The 20,675-nt window shown below is 38.0% G+C and overlaps 1 protein-coding gene across 13 annotated transcripts in view; it reads right to left on the bottom strand.

The window, feature by feature from the left end:
- ENAH (ENAH actin regulator) overlaps window positions 1-20,675 on the bottom strand; it is a 160,089-nt gene that overhangs the window by 62,735 nt on the left and 76,679 nt on the right. For all 13 annotated transcript variants that reach the window (XM_057301251.2, XM_055107531.2, XM_055107544.2 and 10 more), the window contains 2 exons: window positions 17,723-17,888; window positions 5,361-5,538 (listed from right to left, as the gene is read on the bottom strand). In XM_057301251.2, the coding sequence (XP_057157234.1) occupies window positions 5,361-5,538; window positions 17,723-17,888 (344 nt within the window). The remainder of the gene's footprint in view (window positions 1-5,360; window positions 5,539-17,722; window positions 17,889-20,675) is intronic.

Here is a 20,675-nt window from a genome sequence, read left to right as displayed (position 1 = left end):
TAGTGACCTTCTGTAAGTGCCAATCTCATTTCTAAAACAAGGATAATACCACCAACCTTGTAGGGTTGTTATAAAGATGACTGGTTATGTATACGCCAGATTAAGACCAAGCACACAGAAGGTGACCAATAAATAGATCATTATTCCTGCCTCAGAATGGCTTTAATTTCTATGTGAGGACAAAGGTAGAAAGCTAGAACACTGCCATGGCAGGTATAGCCAGCACTAAATGAAAGCTGGTCACCTCCTCTTCATTCTGCTCCTCTCCTCTCTCTACTTTGTCAGTTCAGGCCTCATCTTTCTCACCGGTATTATTACAACAGTGTCCTGAATTGATCTTCATGCTTGTAAACTTGCATGCTCACCACACTTGTCCTAAAGCACAAACTTGATCATATCAATCCTTTATTTAGCATCCTTCAATGACTCTTCACCACCTCCATGATAACATGCACACTCGTCAGCACTAGGCCCTTCCCAACCTTATCTCTTGGGATGCCCTGCTCCTGACCCCCACCACATAAATTCTCATGTCCAAGCCACATCATGGCATATTTGTTATTTCCCAATTGCTCCATGCTCTCATGCTTCCAAACCTATCTAGAATGTTCTATCACTGATGAGCCCTCCCCATTCTTCAAACATAGCTGAAACATCACCTTCTCTTCAAAGCTTTCCCTGACCCTAGAATTTTCTTTGGTATTCCGAAGGCCTTTCTTCACACTACATTCGCAAGCTGTATCCTAATTTTGCTGGCCTTGTTTCTGGCAGCTGTAGCCCGACTGTGACATCAGGCAAGGGACAGGCTTTATTTATCATTTTTGTATTATTCCCAGTGCCTAACACAGTTTATAAAAAATACGCTTTACTGAAAATATTTGTGTGATATAAGCTTAATATTGTTTGCATTAATATCAACAATCTGGAAGACTAAAAAACAAAACTGTCACTATAAAGTATTTCTAGAAACTACTGAGATTTTTTAAATCCTATTAATTCCAAACATAAAGAGATTTTTAAATGCTGTGATAAAACTCATACAAATGTACATACTGGAAGGTATGTCAGGCCAAATTATCATTAAAAAATGAAATCTCAATATTATAAAACCTCTAGAAAATTTCAACCATAAGGAAGGTATGACTTTTGACCATGTTCTCATGTTCAATAGATTAAAAAATAAAACCCAGCAAAAGTAGTCTTTTAGATAATGGTAAAATACTTATTTTGGGGTGTTCTTTTTGAAAAGGCATGCTTCATCTTGGCTGAGAACAAAAGCAGTGGGATAATCTTACTGGTTATGCATATAATTTTCTTTTTTTTGGATTTAAAAATTATTTCCTATTTTCAAATGATTTAAACCTTTTTAAAAAATAAAACAGTTGGGCAAATTTGCCTCCACCAATTATCACAAAAATTAACTTTGTAGTTTATATAATCCATAACTATTACCTATAAAAATCTATAAATGTACTGGATAAATAATAGAGAAATCAAAAATATCACTTTAGGTAATACACCCATTTAAAATTGAATCCATTTCCATGGAGAAAGGAAAAAATACACTGTAGCATTTGGTATAAAAGGAAGAGCACTAATTCAGCTCTTTTTCAAAAATGTTAGAACATGTGATTTGTGTTTTTTTAACTTCCAAATATAACTCACTGTATTTAGCACCTTCTGTACTTTCCAGTATATTAGATAATTGCATACCAAGTTAAAAACAAAATAAAGGAAAACATTTCTGCCACCCACCATTTTCATTAAAAAAAGGAAATATCACACAAACACACAGAGCACCTTGTAAAAGTTGGTATGACTAGCCCCCCAGAAAGCTGTTTTTTATAAATTTAAAAAATTTGAGGACTTAGGGGACACGGGAGAAGAGGAAAGGAAAATTATGTGATTATTGGTTTTAGCACAAAACGTGAGCTAGTAATTTTCAAATTCAGTTCTAGAGAACCATGGAGGCATCTCAGTGGTTGCAGATCCGGAACCCTACATCAATCAGAGAAGCTCCATATTTTTTGTCCATTTATACACTGAACTACCAAAGATCTCATTTGCACAAAAATGTCCATAACTTTTTAAAGTCTGAAAATCACTGAGAAGGATTAGCCGATGACAACAGTGGATAATATTGATATTAGCACCTAATAAATAAAAATACAAACAGAAATGTTTAATATGGAAAAATGTTTTAACAAGTGGTAAAACATTAAGAAACAGGCAAGACTAATATTTGTAGTTGCTTTATCAATAAGTTTGTTCTGCTTCTCATCAGTTTTATCAGGCTACAGTTTGTAAAGGGAAGGGAGATGTAAGTTAAGCTTTTTCAACTTGGTTTTGGAAGAAAGACAGTAGATGATTTCAGCAGCCAATTGGCTGTGAATCCAAAGCAAAGATTTTTGGCAGGGTATGATCAAACTGAGAGGTGACATTATTGGGTATGTTTGTTTAGATAAAGGGGAGGTGGCCCATATAATGTTGGGGTAGGGTACATACCTTTTCTACACTGGAGAATCTGCGTAAGAAATTATATCTATTCCCAAGAACACTCCTGATTCTTTTTTTTTTTTTTTTTTTGAGACAGAGCCTTGCTCAGTCGCCCAGGCTGGAGAGCAGTGGCACGATCTCAGCTCACTGCAAGCTCCGTCTCCCGGGTTCACACCATTCTCCTGCCTCAGCCTCCTGAGTAGCAGGGACTACAGGTGCCCGCCACCACGCCCGGCTAATTTTTTTGTATTTTTTAGTAGAGATGGGGTTTCACCATGTTAGCCAGGATGGTCTCAATCTCCTGACCTCGTGATCCACCCGCCTCAGCCTCCCAAAGTGCTGGGATTACAGGCGTGAGCCACCGTGCCCGGCCCTGATTCTTAACATCTTACTCTCTCCCATGCTTCTACTTCCACACTAATTAAGGCCATCAAAAATAAGAAATAGTACTTAACTACAGTAATTTATGAAAACAGTCATTTTCTAAGTAAATCAGACTATTTAGAACTTAGCCATTCTATATGGTTTTTTTTCCATCATGAAAAACTACAGAACTAAAAGCTTCCTTGCCAGTGACTGATCCACAATACCAGGAGGCAGCTGTGATGGACTCATTTCTTCCACCATTATCTCTCTTTCCTCAGCCCCTAGTATGAGTGGTTGCGATTGTGACTGAGAATAAAGTATCAAAATCATCTAACAAGAAGCCTTTTTCCCACACTAAAATGCTTGTGTAGCTTGTAAAATGATGGCCGATTTTCCTATTTGCCAAACTTTCTATAATGTGGAACATTGTTTCTTAATGCTTATTACCTTACAATAGAGAATGTAATTGAGTCTCTCCACATTAAGATTCATTAATTTGAAAAGATCAAGATTTAAAAAAAGGCTGTGCACGGTGGCTCATGCCTGTAATCCCAGCACTTTGGGAGGCCGAGGTGGGCAGATCACTTGAGGTCAGAAGTTTGAGACCAGCCTGGCCAATATGGTGAAACGCCATCTCTATTAAAAATACAAAAATTAGCTGGGCGTGGTGGTGAGCACCGGCAATCCCAGCTACTTGGGAGGCTAAGGAGGGAGAATCACTCGAACCCGGGAGGCAGAGGTTGCAGTGAGCCAAGATCGCGTCGCTGCACTCCAGCCTGGGCAACAGAGCTAGGCTCCGTCTCAAAAAATAAATAAATAAATAAATAAATCAGAAAAAAAAAAACCCATTAATTAGCATTTGCATTTTGAAATCAAACCATATGACTACTCATTGAGAGAAACAATCCTTTCCATTTGGCTAAAAACTAAAAATCAAAAGTCAATGACAAGAGGAATAATAATTTTAACTACTTTTTAAAAAGGAACATTTAGTTCCCAATATAAGTTCCTAATATCAGTAACATTTAGTTTCTAATAGCAATGGATACACTTTTGAAAGTTTAGAAATAAAAATAATGCTAGTTTGTTCTAAAACACGGGATAGTCAAATGTCTACTCTCCAAACTTTGATACCTTAATTATTTATCACATAACTGACCTATCCAACAAGATATTAAGAAAAAAAAAAAAAAGAATCACAATTCTAGCTTCTTCCCACAGTAAATGAAAAGCAATTCTATACCTATGATAGCATGCCAATAAAATACTGACACCTAGGAGAGAAGTACAGAGACTTAGAGAAATGACCTACATACAAGACTATACAGACTTTCCTATGCTATTTTCTGGACTTAGAGACACACCAGGCCAAGTTCTAGTGGTTTATTTTCTCAAACTAGACAAAATATGCAACCTATGTATAAGTTATGTATTGATATTAATTTCCTCAAAAGAAGATCTGATACAAAACATCTAAAGGCATAACAACTTTAAGTTTCTGCAAGATCCCAAAATGTCTTCTTGCTCTGAAATTAGTATTTGACAGACTAACACACGAGCTAGATGCTTCAACCCTTTTTAGTATAAGGCAACATATACATTGTTTAATGTATTTATAACAGATTTTGAACAGATTTTGATATTCTACACTTTCAACAAAGTATCAAATTTTCATCTGACTGAAACTCTTTCCTCTTAAAATATATATTGTTTACAGTACATTTATATCATTAAAATCATTACTAAATATACAATATAGGCAAGAGTAATCATATTTGTGTTTTCATGTATAACAATTATTTCCTGATTATAAAATCTATCTCTTCAAAGAAATAACCACACACTGGTACATTTTTCTATTTTTTAAACCAAGACAAAACTAAGCTTATCCTTGACATATATACAGTTTTTAAAAATTGAGATTTTTTTAAAAAGTGATTTCTATATATATTTCTAACCAATATGCACTATCAGAGGAGATGCAATTCATGACTGATACCACCTGAGGGCACTCCTAAAATCTTTAAAAAACCGAGAATCACATTTTTACCTACTGGGAAGGAGACCCAGTCCTACTTCAAGTCCATGGTTTGAAAAATGTCTTTCAGAAAACATGTGTTTCTTTACACAAAGATGATAAATAAGCATAATTCCTATCCACTGCATATTCTCTGGGCTTCATGTACTTGCAACGAAAGTGTTTCTAAAGCAGGATGAAACACATCTAAATACTTCAAATAAAAGGGTTACAGAATTAAAGAGAACTAAACTCACAGGATTATCTTTCTAGATTATACATTTATCATCAATAAAAAGTTCACATTTCTATAGAAAATAAAAATTCAAGAACTACTTCAAATATATACAAGATCTAAAAGTTAACAAACATTTGTTTTAACATATACATGGCACTTCAGTTCAAGAATACAAGTAAATCTTCAGTTTTGCTTTGTCTCTGGAAAAAGAAAGAAAATACAAGTAAACCATGGGCACCTTACCTGTTTCCTGTGAATTTAACACTTCTAAGGCATGCATCATGGCACTTGCGAAGACATTGGCATCCTCTTTGCTGCCAAAGTTGAGACCATACACCTGTCTAGCATCTCGCCACTGGTGGAAGGTCTGTGTAGCTTGATTGTACTTCAACCCTTTAGGAATGGCACAGTTTATCACGACCTAAAAAATAATAATTCTTTATAAAGTCAAACCAATAATTGGCAAAATCAAGGATGTCAACAAATGCTGATTGTATATATTCATTCAAATGTGTTCCTAACAGACCTTGGCAAAAATTGCTTAAACAATTATCTGGGTAAAATCTACACAAATATCAGTCTGATAGAAGTTAAGCTTTTCGCTGATTACAAAGGTCTGCCATAAAACAGTAAATCAGCCGGGCACGGTGGCTCACGCCTGTAATCCCAGCACTTTGGGAGGGCTCGAGGCAGGCAGATCATGAGGTCAGGAGATCGAGACCATCCTGGCTAACACGGTGAAACCCCATCTCTACTAAAAATACAAAAAATTAGCCAGGCGCGGTGGCGGGTGCCTGTAGTCCAGCTACTCGGGAGGCTGAGGCAAGAAAATGGCGTGAATCCAGGAGACGGAGTTAGCAGGGAGCCAAGATCACACCACTGCACTCCAGCCTGGGCGATAGAGCGAGACTCTGTCTCAAAAAAAAAAAAAAAAAAAAAAAAATCAGCAAAACAAAAAAAAATTTTCCTCATTAAATATATTTTAACTTGTTTGCTGAAGTTTTACAAATACAAAAAAGTATACACAACCTAAGAGTCTATCTCTGTGAATGTTCACATGAAGTCAGTACCCTGATTAAGAAATCAAACAGCAACACCAGAAGCCCCTCTTCTTAATTCCTCCCACCTCCCAAAAGGTACTAGCCACACTTCTAACATCATAAATTACTACATTTATATGAAATCCAAAAACTAACATATCATTCTGAGGAGGGTCTTGAGTATCTATATAGGGGTCTTAAGTATCTTTCATTAGATTTATTTCCTATTATTAATCGAGTTTTGTAGGTTTTTGGATTTTATATAAATGGAGTTATACAACATGTATTAAACGTATCTGCTCTCTTATCCTCAAAATTGTAAGAGCCATCCACTTGTTGCATGCAGCTGTGGTTTGTTCATTTTCACTGCTCTATGGTAGTCGTTTGTATAAATCATATTTATTTAACCATTCTCCCATTAATGAACAATTGGATTATTTGCAGTTTGGGCTATTAAAAATTGCGATGTTATGAACTTTCTACTGCATGTCTTTTGGTACAAACAAGCATTCATTTTTGTTGGGCATATACCCAGGAGTGGAAATATCACAGGACATGTGTATGTTCAGCTCTAGTAGAAAATTCCAAGTAGCTTTCCAAATTGGTTCTAGTAATTTACACTTCCACAAGAGTATACAAGAGCTTGTGCTACTTCTACATACTATGCAACATTACGACTGGTACTGTCAGTCTTTATTTTAGCAATTCTGGTGGGTATGAATGCTTTATCACTGCAGTTTTAGTTTGCATTTCCCTGATTTTTATTAGGTATCTAGATGTCTCTTTTTGTGAATATCTGCTTGAATTAAGTCTCTTGTCCATTTTTCTCCTGAGTTGTCAACTTTTTTCTTCTTTGATTTCTAAGCCCTTTATATATTCTAGATATGATATCATTGTTGGTTATCTGTGATGCATATATCTTATGCCATTCTATGAATCGCCTTTTCACTCTTAACGGTGTCTTGATGGATGTAAGTTCTTCACTTTGATTCTGTTCAAATCAGCAATCTTTTCCTTTATAGTTACTGCTTTAGTGCCCTGTTTAACAAATGTTTCTCAATCACAAGGTCATGAAAATATTGTCCCATATTATCTTGTAGAAGCTTTATTATTTTACCTTTCATATTTCTATCCCCAATCCAACTGGAATTGATCTGTGCCTATGGTGTGAGGTAGGGATCAAGTTTGCTATTTGTTTCAATATGGCTGTCCAAATGATCCAGCACTATCACTGTGCTGCAGGTTTGCCTGCAGCACATAAATCAAGTGTCTATAAGGCTCTATTTTCACCTACAGATCAATATGCCTTTTTGCCAACTCTACAATGTCTTAACTGTTGTAGCTTTATACGAAATCTAGATGACCATTAGAGTGTGTCTTCCTGTATCATTCTTCAAAATTGCTTTGGCTCTTCTCAGTCCTTTGTGTGCAGCTAGTTTTACATTCTGATTATCAGTTTCTACCAAAGAAATTTTGGGGACTTTGAGGTTGCATGAAAGCTAACATATCAATCTGAGGAGGCTCTTAAGTATCTTTATAGGGGTCTTGAGGATCTTTCATTAGATTTATTATTTTCTATTATTAATCGAGTTCTAAGTATTAGAATCTTCTAATATTCCTAATAATTTACATTAAGGTTTTTTCCTCTAAATACACAATCATGTGATCGGCAATGGACAGCTTTATTTCTTCCTTTCCAATCCGTTCACAACGTATTTATCTTCATACACTGGCTAGAAATAACAATACAATACTGAAAAAAAGTGTTCATAACAAATATCTTTATTTTCTGATTTTAGAAGGAAAGCTTTCTCAATTAAACCGTTAAAAGTATGATCTTTCACACCAGGCAGGTGGATCATGCCTGTAATTCCAGCACTTTGGGAGGCCAAGGCAGGTGGATCACTTGACGTCGGGAGTTCAAGACCAGCCTGGCCAACATGGTGAAACCCCGTCTCTACTAAAAATACAAAACTTAGCCAGGCGTGGTGGCATGTGCCTGTAATCCCAGCTACTTGGGAGGCTGAGGCAGAAGAATCACTTGAACCCAGGAAGCAGAGGTTGCAGTGAGCTGAGACTCTGCCACTGCACTCCAGCCTGGGCAACAGAGTGACACTCTGTCTCAAAAAATAAATAAATATATAAATAAATAATGACCTTTCATGTAATAATTTTATTGATATCTTTTATCTGGGGAAAAACCCTATTACTTGACAGCTAAGGGTTTCCATCATGATTGAATACTGCATTTTATCAAGTCCTCCCCAACATCTCTTGAGGTGACTGGTTTTTCTGTTTTTATGCAGTAAGTTACACTGATGATTTTCTAGTATTAAACCAACCTTACATTCCTAGGATAAACAATCTTGGTCCTCATATATCAATTTTTATAAATCTCTAGATTTTTGTTTGATATTGCTCTGTTCGAAATTTTTACATGTACTTTTATGAGTGAGATTAACCTGTAATTTCCTCTCTATTGTATTCATACCAGGTTTTGATACCAAAGTAACGCTGGACTTAAAATGAATTGGCACTGTGGAGTTGACAAAAAGATAGGCATCCTCTTTTTGTATTCTCTGGAAAAAAGTACGTAATACTGGTGTTCTTTAAAGGTTTGGTTGAAAAGGACACCACCAGTAGAGCCAGCTAAACAAAGTTTTCTTCCTTTTACTTCTTTTAATGATAGTCTTAATTTCTTTAAAGTGTTTTCGTAGGAATTTCTACATCTGCATTTTCAAAATTACTAAAATAAAGTAGCTCAAAATATCTCCTTAATCACTTAAATGTCTGTAAGATTCACAGTGATGTCCCTTCTTTCTTCATAATGGTTAAACCATTCTTTTTTTTTTTTTTTTCAAGAGCTGTCCCTCACAAGGACTTTAGAGACAAACCTCTCCTCCTTAGTGTGTTTGCTTTCTACTGCATTAATTTCTGCCCTTTTTTTTTTTTTTTTTTTTTTTGAGATGGAGTCTCGCTCTGTCGCCCAGGCTGGAGTGCAGTGGCATGATCTCGGCTCACTGCAAGCTCTGCCTCCCAGGTTCACGCCATTCTCCTGCCTCAGCCTCCCGAGTAGCTGGGACTACAGGCGCCCGCCAACACACCCGGCTAATTTTTTGTATTTTTAGTAGAGACAGAGTTTCACCGTGTTAGCCAGGATGGTCTTGATCTCCTGACCTCGTGATCTGCCCACCTCGGCCTCCCAAAGTGCTGGGATTACAGGCGTAAGCCACTGTGCCTGGCCTGTTTCTGCTCTTATCTTTATTGTTACCCTCTTTCTATTAATATTCTATATGGCTTTAATGGCCTATTATTTAATTTCTTGAGATGCATCCTGAGTTCTGGCTGAAAAGTCAACAATACTTCTTTTTCAAGATAAACATTTTAGCCTCTAAATTTCACTTTAATCACAAGTTTAGTTGCATTCTATTGGTGTTAATATGTGGCATGTTGATCATTATTCAGCTCAACCAATTTTTCTTATTTCATCGTGATTTCTTCTCGTACTCATGGACTATTCAGAAAGGTATTTCTTAACACCTACACCTATGGGATTCTCTATTATCTTATTTCTAGATTAATTCTGCTGTGACCATACACTTTGTATGATTTTAATCCTTTGAAATTTGTTGACACTTTCTTTAGGGCCAAGCATATATACAATTTTGAAATTGTGACATACATTTCAAAGGTACGTGGTATATATGTCAATTAGGCTAGGGAGGTAATTGTATTGTTCAAACCTTCTATACATTCTTACAGACCTTTTTTTCTGACTGCCTGTTCCATCAGTTACTAACAGAAGTAAGTTAAAGTCTCCTGCTGTGACTCATAAATTTGTAACCAGAACAAGAGGAACTGTGAAATATCTGGTTCCAAAATGGCAGCGCAGAAGCAAGCTATGGCAAAAACCACCATTACTTTTGCACCAACCTAATAGTTCCCTACTCTCCCTGCACCCCAACAAAACAAAATCAAGTATACAGCACCAGCAATATCCCACAACTCAAATAGGAGTAGGAGACAGTTCCTGGAGACACAGAGAAATAAAAAAGCTCTCAGCAGACAGTAAGAGAATCAGACCTCCATATCCACAATGGCCCTCCCCCACAGCCTGTTGGCACCAAGCACGCAGAAAATCTCCCCCAACTCATGCCTTCTACACTGGAAAAAGTGAGATCAAGGTAAACAACAAACTTCTCCACCATCCTGGGTTCATGGCAAAAGACCCATCTGTCATCTCAAACCATGGGAAGCATTGGGAGTGCCAGAAGGGAGAAATATCCCTGAGAACAGCCAAAGTGGGGAAGCAGGACTAGCCCAGAAAGTCTGCTCTGTAACTTGGCCAAAGGAGACACCGAGTCAAAGTGGCTGTTCAGCAGCACCATAGCCAGCCTTCCCACACTACCAGGACATCCCCATTGGGACTTCCTCAATTTGGGATGGGTAGCACTCTGTTTACTAGAACCTAGGCAAATCTGAACTTTTTTTTTTTTTTTTTTCCTGAGACAAGGGCTTCCTGTGCCCCACAAGGCTGGAGGTAGCTCATGGTAATTCCAGCACTTTGGGAGGCTGAGGCAGGTGGATCACTTGAGGTCAGGAGTTCGAGACCAGCCTGGCCAACATGGCAAAACCCTGTCTCTACTAAAAATACAAAAATTAGCCAGGCGTGGTGGCACATGCCTGTAATCCAGCTACTTGGGAGACTGAGGCAGGAGAATCACTTGAACCCGGGAGGCTAAGGGTGCAGTGAGCCGAGATCATGCCAGTGCACTGCAGCCTGGGTGACAGAGTGAGACTCTGTCTCAAAAAAAAAAAAAAAAAAAAAGATTAAATGTTATGCACATTTTACCATAAGGCTGGAGTGCAGTGGCTATTCACAGGCACAATCATGGGACACGACAGTCTTGAACTCCTGGCCCTAGGCAGTTATCCTGCCTCAGCCTCCCAAATAGCTGGGACTATAGGCACAAGCCACTGTGCCCACCCTCCTGGTGTGGTTTTTATAAATATTGGGGTGGGGGTGTCACAATTCCTTAGAAGACACTAGAAACCCAAAGCTATTAAATTTTAACATTATCAGAAAATTAGAAGACCCATTTTAAGGCAAATCAATATCCCTGCTTGGCAAACAGCTTAAAATGGCAAACAAGAGAAAAGATGTGTTACATTTACTTTTTCAATTGTTCATAACAGAATGCTAGAAAAAGTTGTGGAAAATATAACTAGGATCAAAATTACATAAACTACTGTTTCCTTTTTCCAATATAAAAATTTGAAATCTGGGGTTGGGCACAGTGGCTCATGCCTGTAATCCCAGCACTTTGGGAGGCCAAGGCGGGCAGATCACGATGTCAGGAGATTGAGACCATCCTGGCCAATGTGGTGAAACCCTGTCTCTACTGAAAATACAAAAATTAGCTGGGCTTGGTGGTGCGTGCCTGTAATCCCTGCTACTCGGGAGGCTGAGGCAGGAGAATAGCTTGAACCAGGGAAGTCAGGCTGCAGTGAGCAGAGATCGCACCACTGCACGCCAGCCTGGCGACAGTGAGACTCCGTCTCAAAAACAAAAACAAATTTTTTTAATCTGAATTAATTCTTTCACTCATCTAACCATTGAGGATAGACAGTACTGCAAATAATCTTTAAAAGTATTAAAATTAAATATTTTCAGGCTGGGCGCAGTGGCTTACGCCTGTAATCCCAGCACTTTGGGAGGCGAAGGCAAGCAGATCATGAGGTCAGGAGATCGAAATCAACCTGGCCAACATGGTGAAACCCTGTCTCTACTAAAAATGTAAAAATTAGCCAGGTGTGGTGGCATGTGCCTGTAATCCCAGCTGCTTGGGAGGCTGAGGCAGGAGAATCACTTGAACCAGGGAGTTGAAGGTTGCAGTGAGTTGAGATGGCGCCACTGCACTCCAGCCTGGCGACAGAGTGAGATTCCGTCTTAAAATAAAATAAAATAAAATAAAATTAGTATTTTCACTTAATAACTACTTATTGGATGTCCACTGAGCATGCTGTCAGGTTTGGACTACATCATAATCCTAAATTCTGTGCTTCAGATCCAGTGAGCTTGAGTCTAGACTGGTGGTGACGTTCCATCTCACACATGCCTATACATTTTTAGCCTGACCATAACAGAGTAAACAGTGCAGTAAACACCCACAGTTCCTTGTGACCTGGCTCACTATCTTATCCTGTCTATGAGGTCATACATGACCCTTTCTCCTATCTTCTCAACAAACTGATGATGCTTTTATGCCCTCACTGTGCTCTATTTTACACTTATCACAACTGAAACATTTAACTGTGGTTCTTTGCTTATGTGCTTAACATCTCCATCCTGCCTCAGCCTCCTGAGTAGCTGGGATTACAGGCGCGCGCCACTACGTCTAGCTAATTTTTGTATTTTTAGTAGAGACTGGGTTTCACCATGGTAGTCAGGCTCTTCTCAAACTCCTGAGCTTGTGATCCACTCACCTCGGCCTCCCAAAGTACTGGGATTAAAGGCGTGAGCCACTGCACCCAGCCAACATTCCCATTCTTTACTGCATCTTTGATTCAAGGTCAGGAACGATATTCTATATAAAACCCAAGCACAGGCGGGGCGCAGTGGCTCACGCCTGTAATCCCAGCACTTTGGGAGGCTGAGGCAGGCAGATCACGAGGTCAGGAGATCGAGACCATCCTGGCTAACATGGTGAAACCCCATCTCTACTAAAAATACAAAAAATTAACCGGGCGTGGTGACAGGCACCTGTAGTCCCAGCTGCTCAGGAGGCTGAGGCAGGAGAATGGCATGAACCCGGAAGGCAGAGCTTGCAGTGAGCTGAAATCGAGCCACTGCACTCCAGCCTGGGCGACAGAGCGAGACTGCGTCTCAAAAAAAAAAAAAAAAAAAAAAAAACACACCCAAGCATAGTACCCATAAGTACTTAATAAATGTTAGGCTGGAAAATGAAGTATTTTTTTATATAACACATTTATATAATTGTACATATTCAATTTTGTAAGTAAATGGTGGGTGGTTTTAACAGCTCTTACTATAGAAAGTTTAGATATTTAGTAAATTATAACAACATGTGCCCACTTAGAACAGACTGATAACCATTAAGATATGTAAGAATGATGGCCAGCCACAGTGGCTCATGCCTATAATCTCAGCTACTCAGGAGACTGAGGCAGAAGGATCACTTGAGCCCAGGAGGTCAAGGCTGCAGTGAGCTATGGTCACACCACTGCATTCCAGCCTGGGCAACAGAGCAAAACTCTGTGTCAAAAAAAAAAAAAAACCCGAAATGCAAGAATGAAAGACAGAAAACCAATTATTTATTAGATTTATTCTTAGGGATGGTGTTTCCTTAAGTATCATTATATTAATAAAATTATATTTTCTAATCGTTTATTGCTTATACAAAAATGCGAGTGGCTTTTATATACTGATCACGTAACCAGCAACCTCACTGAAAATCTTGTTAGTTCTAATAGTTTATCTGCAGATACTCCTGGGAGATTTTTATGCAGACAATTACATCATTGGTGAGTAACCAGCTGTTTCTTTCTTATCAATTCTTACTGCTTCTATTTCTTAAACTTTGTATGGCTAGGTTATCTAGTACCTCCTCTGTATCACTAAATGAAAGTGATTAGAGCTGAAATGCTCAATTTATTCACAAGTTTAACGGGAATGCTCTTGACACTGTACAATCCTGTAAGATACCTGCTGTATGCTTCTATTATCCACCCATATCAGCTTAACAAGATTAATTTTATGCCTAATGTGATGAGAACTGTTATGTATTGATTCAAATTTTATCAAATGCTTTTTCCAGAACCTCTTGCTTTTGTAGGTTTTCTCCTGGGAAATAACATTAGTAAGTTATCTAATGTTAACCATCCTTATATTACTAAGGCAAACAATGATAAGCCCTATTTGATCAAGAAGTGCTTTTGTTTTGTTTTTTACTCATTACTACATTTGGTCTGCTAATATCTTATTGAGGACTATTATATCTAGGTATATATTCATAACTGAAGACTGGCTCCTCTCCCAAACGTGTTCTGTGTTTTGGATATCAAAATTATACAAGCCTTATAAAATATCATTCTCTACAATGGTTGCATAAAACAGAAAATATCATGACATTTTAGATTTCATTTGTAAATGCTCTGTACTCTCCTGCAGCTTTTTAAAATTTGGGGGGCAGATTATTTACCATTGATTTATTTCATGATTGTAGGTCTATCACGTTTTCCTATTCTTCAGTTTTAGAAAGTTACGTTTTTCTACAAAATGGCCCACTTACTGGCATAAAGTTTTTTATAATATTTTATTTCCTTCAGTAACTATAGTGGTATTCTTTTTTTCATTCCTAAAATTGGTTATTTGTACTGTTCCTTTTTTTTGTTTGATTCTGCAAGGTTTTTTTGTTTGTTTTTTTGAGACATGGTCTTGTTCTGTCTCCCAGGTTGGAGTGCAGTGGCACAATCACACTCACTACAGTCTCCACCTTCCAGGTTTAAGTGATTCTTCCACCTCAGCCTCTCGAGTAGCTGGGACTACAGGCACACACATCACACCTGGCTAGTTGTTTGGGGTTTTTTGTTTTTTGTTTTTTTTTTGAGATGGCGTTTCGCTCTTGTTGCCCAGGGTGGAGTGCAATGGCGCAATCTCGGCTCACCGCAACCTCCGCTCCCAGGTACAAGCGATTCTCCTGCCTCAGCCTCCCAAGTAGCTCGAATTACAGGCATGCGCCACCATGCCCGACTATTTTTTTTTTTTTTTAGTAGAGATGGGGTTTCACCATGTTAGTCAGGCTGGTTGCGAACTCCTGACCTCAGGTGATCCACCCACCTTGGCCTCCCAAAGTGCTGGGATTACAGACAAGCACCACCACGCCTGGCCTGTTTGGGTTTTAAAAAATAGTTTTGTAGAGACAGAGTCTCATTATGTTGACCAGGCTGGTCTTGAACTCTTGGGCAAGCAATCTTCCTGCCTTGGCGTCCCAAAAAGCTGGGATTACAGGTGTGAGCCACCACGCCAGCTAGTTTATCTTTTCAATGAAGCAGCTTTTGTATTAACAAATACTATTTATTTTCATTTAATTAATATCTTTTTAATATTTTCTTCTGCTTTCTTTGGGTTAAGCTCATTATTTTTTAGTTTCCCTTTTTTTCCTACTACATGCAATTAAGACTTGTCCATCTAAGGACAGCTTAGATGTCCTACAGGTTTCTATATGTAATATCACTCAGGTCTCAGTGTTTTCTTATTTTCTAAATATTTTTAATATACATAATAATTTCCTCTTAATGTCACAATTTAGAAGCACAGTTTTAAATTTTTAAATGTTTTAAGAAACATTCTATTTGCCAAAATCTAAGAGTCATAGGATAGTTTACTTCTCCTAGAAATAAAAATTTTGGTATTTCATATGCAAATTTCCTAGCTTAAATTTCTTTCCGAGCCTGGCGCGGTGGCTCACGCCTATAATCCTTACACTTTGGGAGGCTGAGGCAGGTGGATCACCTGAGGCCAGGAGTTCGAAACCAGCCTGACCAACATGGAGAAACCCCATCTCTACTAAAAATACAAAATTAGCCAGGCATGGTGGCACATGCCTGTAATCCCAGCTACTCTGGAGGCTGAGGCAGGAGAATCACTTGAACCCGGGAAGCAGAGGTTGCAGTGAGCCGCGATCACGCCATTGCACTCCACCCTGGGCGACAAGAGCAAAACTCTGTCCCAAATAATAAAAAAAAAGAATTTCTTTCTGATTATCTTCAAATATTCTTTTTTGTTTCTCTAAATGTAGGATTGTTCATCAGTACTTTCAAATAACCAATTCAATAAATTTACCAAAAACGTAGTTTCTTTACAGCTATTAGTTTGGAATGTTGTATTAAGAAGGTTCAACAATTTCTACAAAATTTTAATTGTCCAGTTTTCTTTTTTTTTCCCCCATAATAACATCTTGGGGTGTATTTGATTTATCTCTGGACTAAGTCGCTGCTGGAACAAAGACAAAGATGAGACAGTGCTCCCCAGAACCTGGACTACAAATGGGACAAAGGGGGCTCTTGGTAAAAAGCCTGGGAGACCAGAAAAAGGCTGTGCAACACAACAAGGAAACTGGAGCCTAGAGGAAAAGGCAGGAAGACTAAGGAGGGAAAAGAAGAGGGCGGGGCACAGGGGAGAGACAGACAGAAGGGAGCCAGAGAGGGCAGAAAGAGAGGCAGGCCGAAACCGTCTGTATAAATGGATAAATCTGGTAAATTCAGAGAATTGCTCTTTCCACAGATTGACTCAGAGCTGTGAAAGTTCATCTCCACGCAGGCACCACATTTGTTTTTACCACGTGCCCCAACAGTTTCAGTGCTCTACAACCAGTGTTTCCTAATTTCTTGGCTTAAGTTGCTTAAGTGAAGGAGTTTCTCATTTCTCGGGGGAGCTTCTAAGCCAGCTAAGAAAGCAACAAACTCCTTTGCTTCCCTGTGCTGATAGAAAGATTTCTCTTGTCTTCTTTCTACGGGGTGTAGCCCCTCTAAGATTGCTAGTTTTTTGTGTGTTTTTGTTTGTTTGTTTGTTTGTTTTGCCAAAATACCAGTTTCACAGCCCAACCTCTCGTAGGCCCACAGCCCCTATATGCATACATGACAAATCTTACCAATCCATAATCACCATCCTAAAACCTAGGGCTAATGCAGCATCTGTTTACACCACACTACCACACAATGTAGGGGAAACCTAGGAACCTACCTTTCTTCATAAGAGCTCAGCTGGGCAACGAAGAAGAAAATTTGTTACATTCTTTCTGCATGTGTAGCAGGATGATTTTTAAAGTCAGTTGATTCCAACATCTTTGGTAAATATTTTTTCCCAAAGTATTTTGTAAATCTACTCTTTATAAAAGTTCTTACTATTAGTATATAGTTAATGCTAGTAAGAGCTTATCTGCCTTTTCCTCTATCTACTGCTGTTCATCTGTTAAGGCCCAAGAAATCAAGTAATCAGATAATCCAGCTACTTTCTAAGAAATCCGGAGCGAGGAATTAGTAAAAGCTTAGCTGTCGCCCCAGACATGAACTGCAAAAGCCAAACTATTCCAGCAACCTCAATACCTACTATTTTTCTATCACATGTGAATTTAACAGTATTTTCTGAAACTATCTATACTTTCAACTCCCTCCTCTAACCCCATATCCCAAACTTTGGCAGGAAATGAATTCCATAAACATACAATCTGCCACTTAAGTAGAGTTTTGTTTGTTTGTCCTTAATTTGCTTTAGATTTCAAAAACTAATTGAAGGCCAGAAAATCTAATGAAAATTCATCATAAAAGAACTTGTATTTCTATTTTTGTACAACTTGTTCTAAATCTTCGTTTAAGTTCAGGCTTCATAAAAGGTAGAAAGGGTGGAGAGACAATTTTATATTCAGTTTTTCCCAGAGAGAGACTATTTTGATTACAGTTTTAAAACTACTTTATTTTACGGAATATGCCAAGTCCTTTTGTAATACTAAATCATTTTTAACAAGAATTGTAGTAAAGCCTTACCTGATGGTCCTGGATCTTCCTGCCCACCACTCTGAATGTGTTGTTGCCTGTATGGTGATAGATATGAACTCTGCTGAATCCAGTTGAGCCACCAGCTGGCACCCACTTCTTATTGGCATCATCATAAACCATCACAGCAGCTCTTGCCTGACAGATACTCTGTTCACTGTAAAAAATAAAATAAAATATTCAAACTTACAATATTTAAAATATGCTAAGTGTTCCACATAGCCACACAAACCTAGGAGTCAGTCAACAATCAGTGCTGTTATTGGGTGCTGGAAACAACAATGGACAAGACAGAGGCTTCCTGTCTTTATGTGTACAGTCTAATGGTGAAGACAAACCAAAAAAAATAAAGTATAATTAAAAGACCAAAAGGAGAGCAGGATCCACGAAGAACACTTAGATAAGCAACACAAGAAATGGTTTCTTCTAAATTTGAGTATCTAATTCATTCACTAAACTGAATACAACTATTATGTTGGTTCAAAAGTAATTGCACTTTTTGCTATTTTAATGGCAAAAACTGCAATTACTTTTGCACCAACCTAATACAAGTGTAAATTAATCATTATTTGCTTAATTGCATACATGTTTAGTATACTGATGACCTGTCTGTGATAACACCTTCTTTACTGAGAAAATTATTTTTATCCTCAGGCTTGCCCTAAAGTCTGTAACTAAGTCTGATAATCAACCATCTGCCCCTTGAGACATGGAGTGGCCGCTAACAACCAATGGATGGCAGTGTAACTAAATTCCTCATTCGCCTTGGGCAAGATAACATCCTATGCTTCAAATTTCTTCATTTAAAAATGAAAATGTAAAATGAGGTCATTTCTAAAGACCCCACTAGATTTTAAATTCTAGCCTCCAAAGATAAATATTAAAGGGGAAAAGGCCAATTCTGTCATAGAATCTTTAAACATTAGCTTCATCTATCTCAATTATTTGTTACCAAGTGAGACTGAGATACACAAATAAATAAAATAGAGACGCCAGGCACAATGGCTCAATGCCTGTAATCCCAGCACTTTGGGAAGCCAAGGTGGGAGAATAACCTGAGGCCAGGAGTTCAAGACCAGCCTGGGCAATATATCAAGACCCCGTCTCTATATTTAAAATAAAATATAAAGATAATCTCAATTTCATCTTAAGCAATGGGTTCATCTTTCAAATATTCTAGGATATTAGAATAGGCACATCAACTCTATGCTATTAACCCAATTAAAATAACTCAACCTCAATAGACAAGCCTTCTGATACTCCTGAGACTTAACAGTCATTAATGGAAATCCTCTGAAGTAGCTCATGCAACCACATCCTTCACAAAAGCACTGCTTATTCTATCAATTTTATCTCAAAAATTTTAAACAATAAATCATGTCGGTTCTTTCCTAAAAATTCTCAAACAGAAAGTCACCCTCACACTCTCCCCTCTTGCTCGTGCATCTGCCCCACCTCTTAACCCATCCAAGAGGGATAATGAAATGCAACTTTGCAGGAGATGGCATGTGTTTTATTCTTGTCCTTGATGACAGAAGATCACTGAAGGCCTAAAGAGGTCACAGCGCTGAGTAATAAAATTGCTTCAGAACAACAGGGTTATAATTATTTGTAATTTTCCATTAGAAAAATGTTTACAAAAACTAACTTGTAACAATATTTGTGCAGCAAACCCAATGGTAATGTCTACATTTTTATGCTGCACTGACATTTTTGGTAAAATACTTCTGGGAATGAAAACAAGCCAATGACTAAAACTTGAATTATTTTTAAAAGATAGATTAAAGGGCATGTGTCAGTAGCAGTTGAAAAATCTCTCCATCATTCACAACAGAAATATTTTGTATGTGATGACATTTACATAACCCTATGGAAAGATTACATGAAACAAGCCAAGGCAAAGTGCCTCTTACAGCTTACAATTCAAGCAACAAATTTACTGCTAAATGTAAATAATTCAATAAACAAATCTAGAATAATACAGGATAGTAGTTTCCAGTTTTCAAATAATATTTTTGCAGCTACATTGTTTCTAAGATTCCCAAGATTCAAGAGATAATGTCTTGGGGTGTGGGGAGCTGGGGGAGGGACAGCGTTAGGAGAAATACCTAATGTAAATGACGAGTTGATGGGTGCAGCAAACCAACATGGCACACGTATACCTATGTAACAAACCTGCACATTGTGCACATGTACCCTAGAACTTAAATAATAAATAAATAAAATAAAATCTTGTCTCTTTAAGAAGTGTCAGTAAGATCATATAAGCTAAAGCAACACCTCATTTTGTACACAGGTCACTTCATGCCTCAAAAAAATTTTTTTCTTTTAAGTATAAGAAATCTAAAACAAGGAAAGTTAGCTTTAATGGCCCCAAAGTTTTCCTCTACTTTTTTTCTCCAAATGAACATATCCAAGTAGCCAAGAAAAGTCAAAAATGCAAAAAATTAATTGGTTTTCTGAAGATGAAAAGAAATCTTCAAAATGAAATGTTAAACATTTCCAATTCTAAACAAAGCTGAGAATAAAGAGAAGAAAAAATAAGCTATGGGTAAGAGCTGAGGTGTTATTGGAGAGGTAGTAATAGCCATGTGGGTATGTGGCACACTGTGAAGGGATTGGCTAAACCCAAATAACTGTGTAGCCCTAGAAGATATCAGGCACTGGTGGGACGCAGTGGCTCACACCTGTAATCCCAGCACTTTGGGAGGCCAAGGCAGGTGGATCACCTGAGTTTAGGAATTCGAGACCAGCCTGGCCAACATGGGGAAACCCCATCTCTACTAAAAATACAAAAATTAGCTGGGTGTGGTGGCAGGCACCTGTAACCCCAGCTACTTGGGAAGCTGAAGCAGGAGAATCATACTCACACCATGGACTCCAGCCTGGGTGACAGAGCAATGCTCCATCTCAAAAAAAAAAAAAAAAAAAAAGACATTAGGCA

Source organism: Pan paniscus, chromosome 1 (assembly GCF_029289425.2).
Source record: "Pan paniscus chromosome 1, NHGRI_mPanPan1-v2.0_pri, whole genome shotgun sequence".
NCBI classification, from domain to species: domain Eukaryota; kingdom Metazoa; phylum Chordata; class Mammalia; order Primates; family Hominidae; genus Pan; species Pan paniscus.
This window is presented reverse-complemented; position numbering and strand designations above follow the sequence as displayed.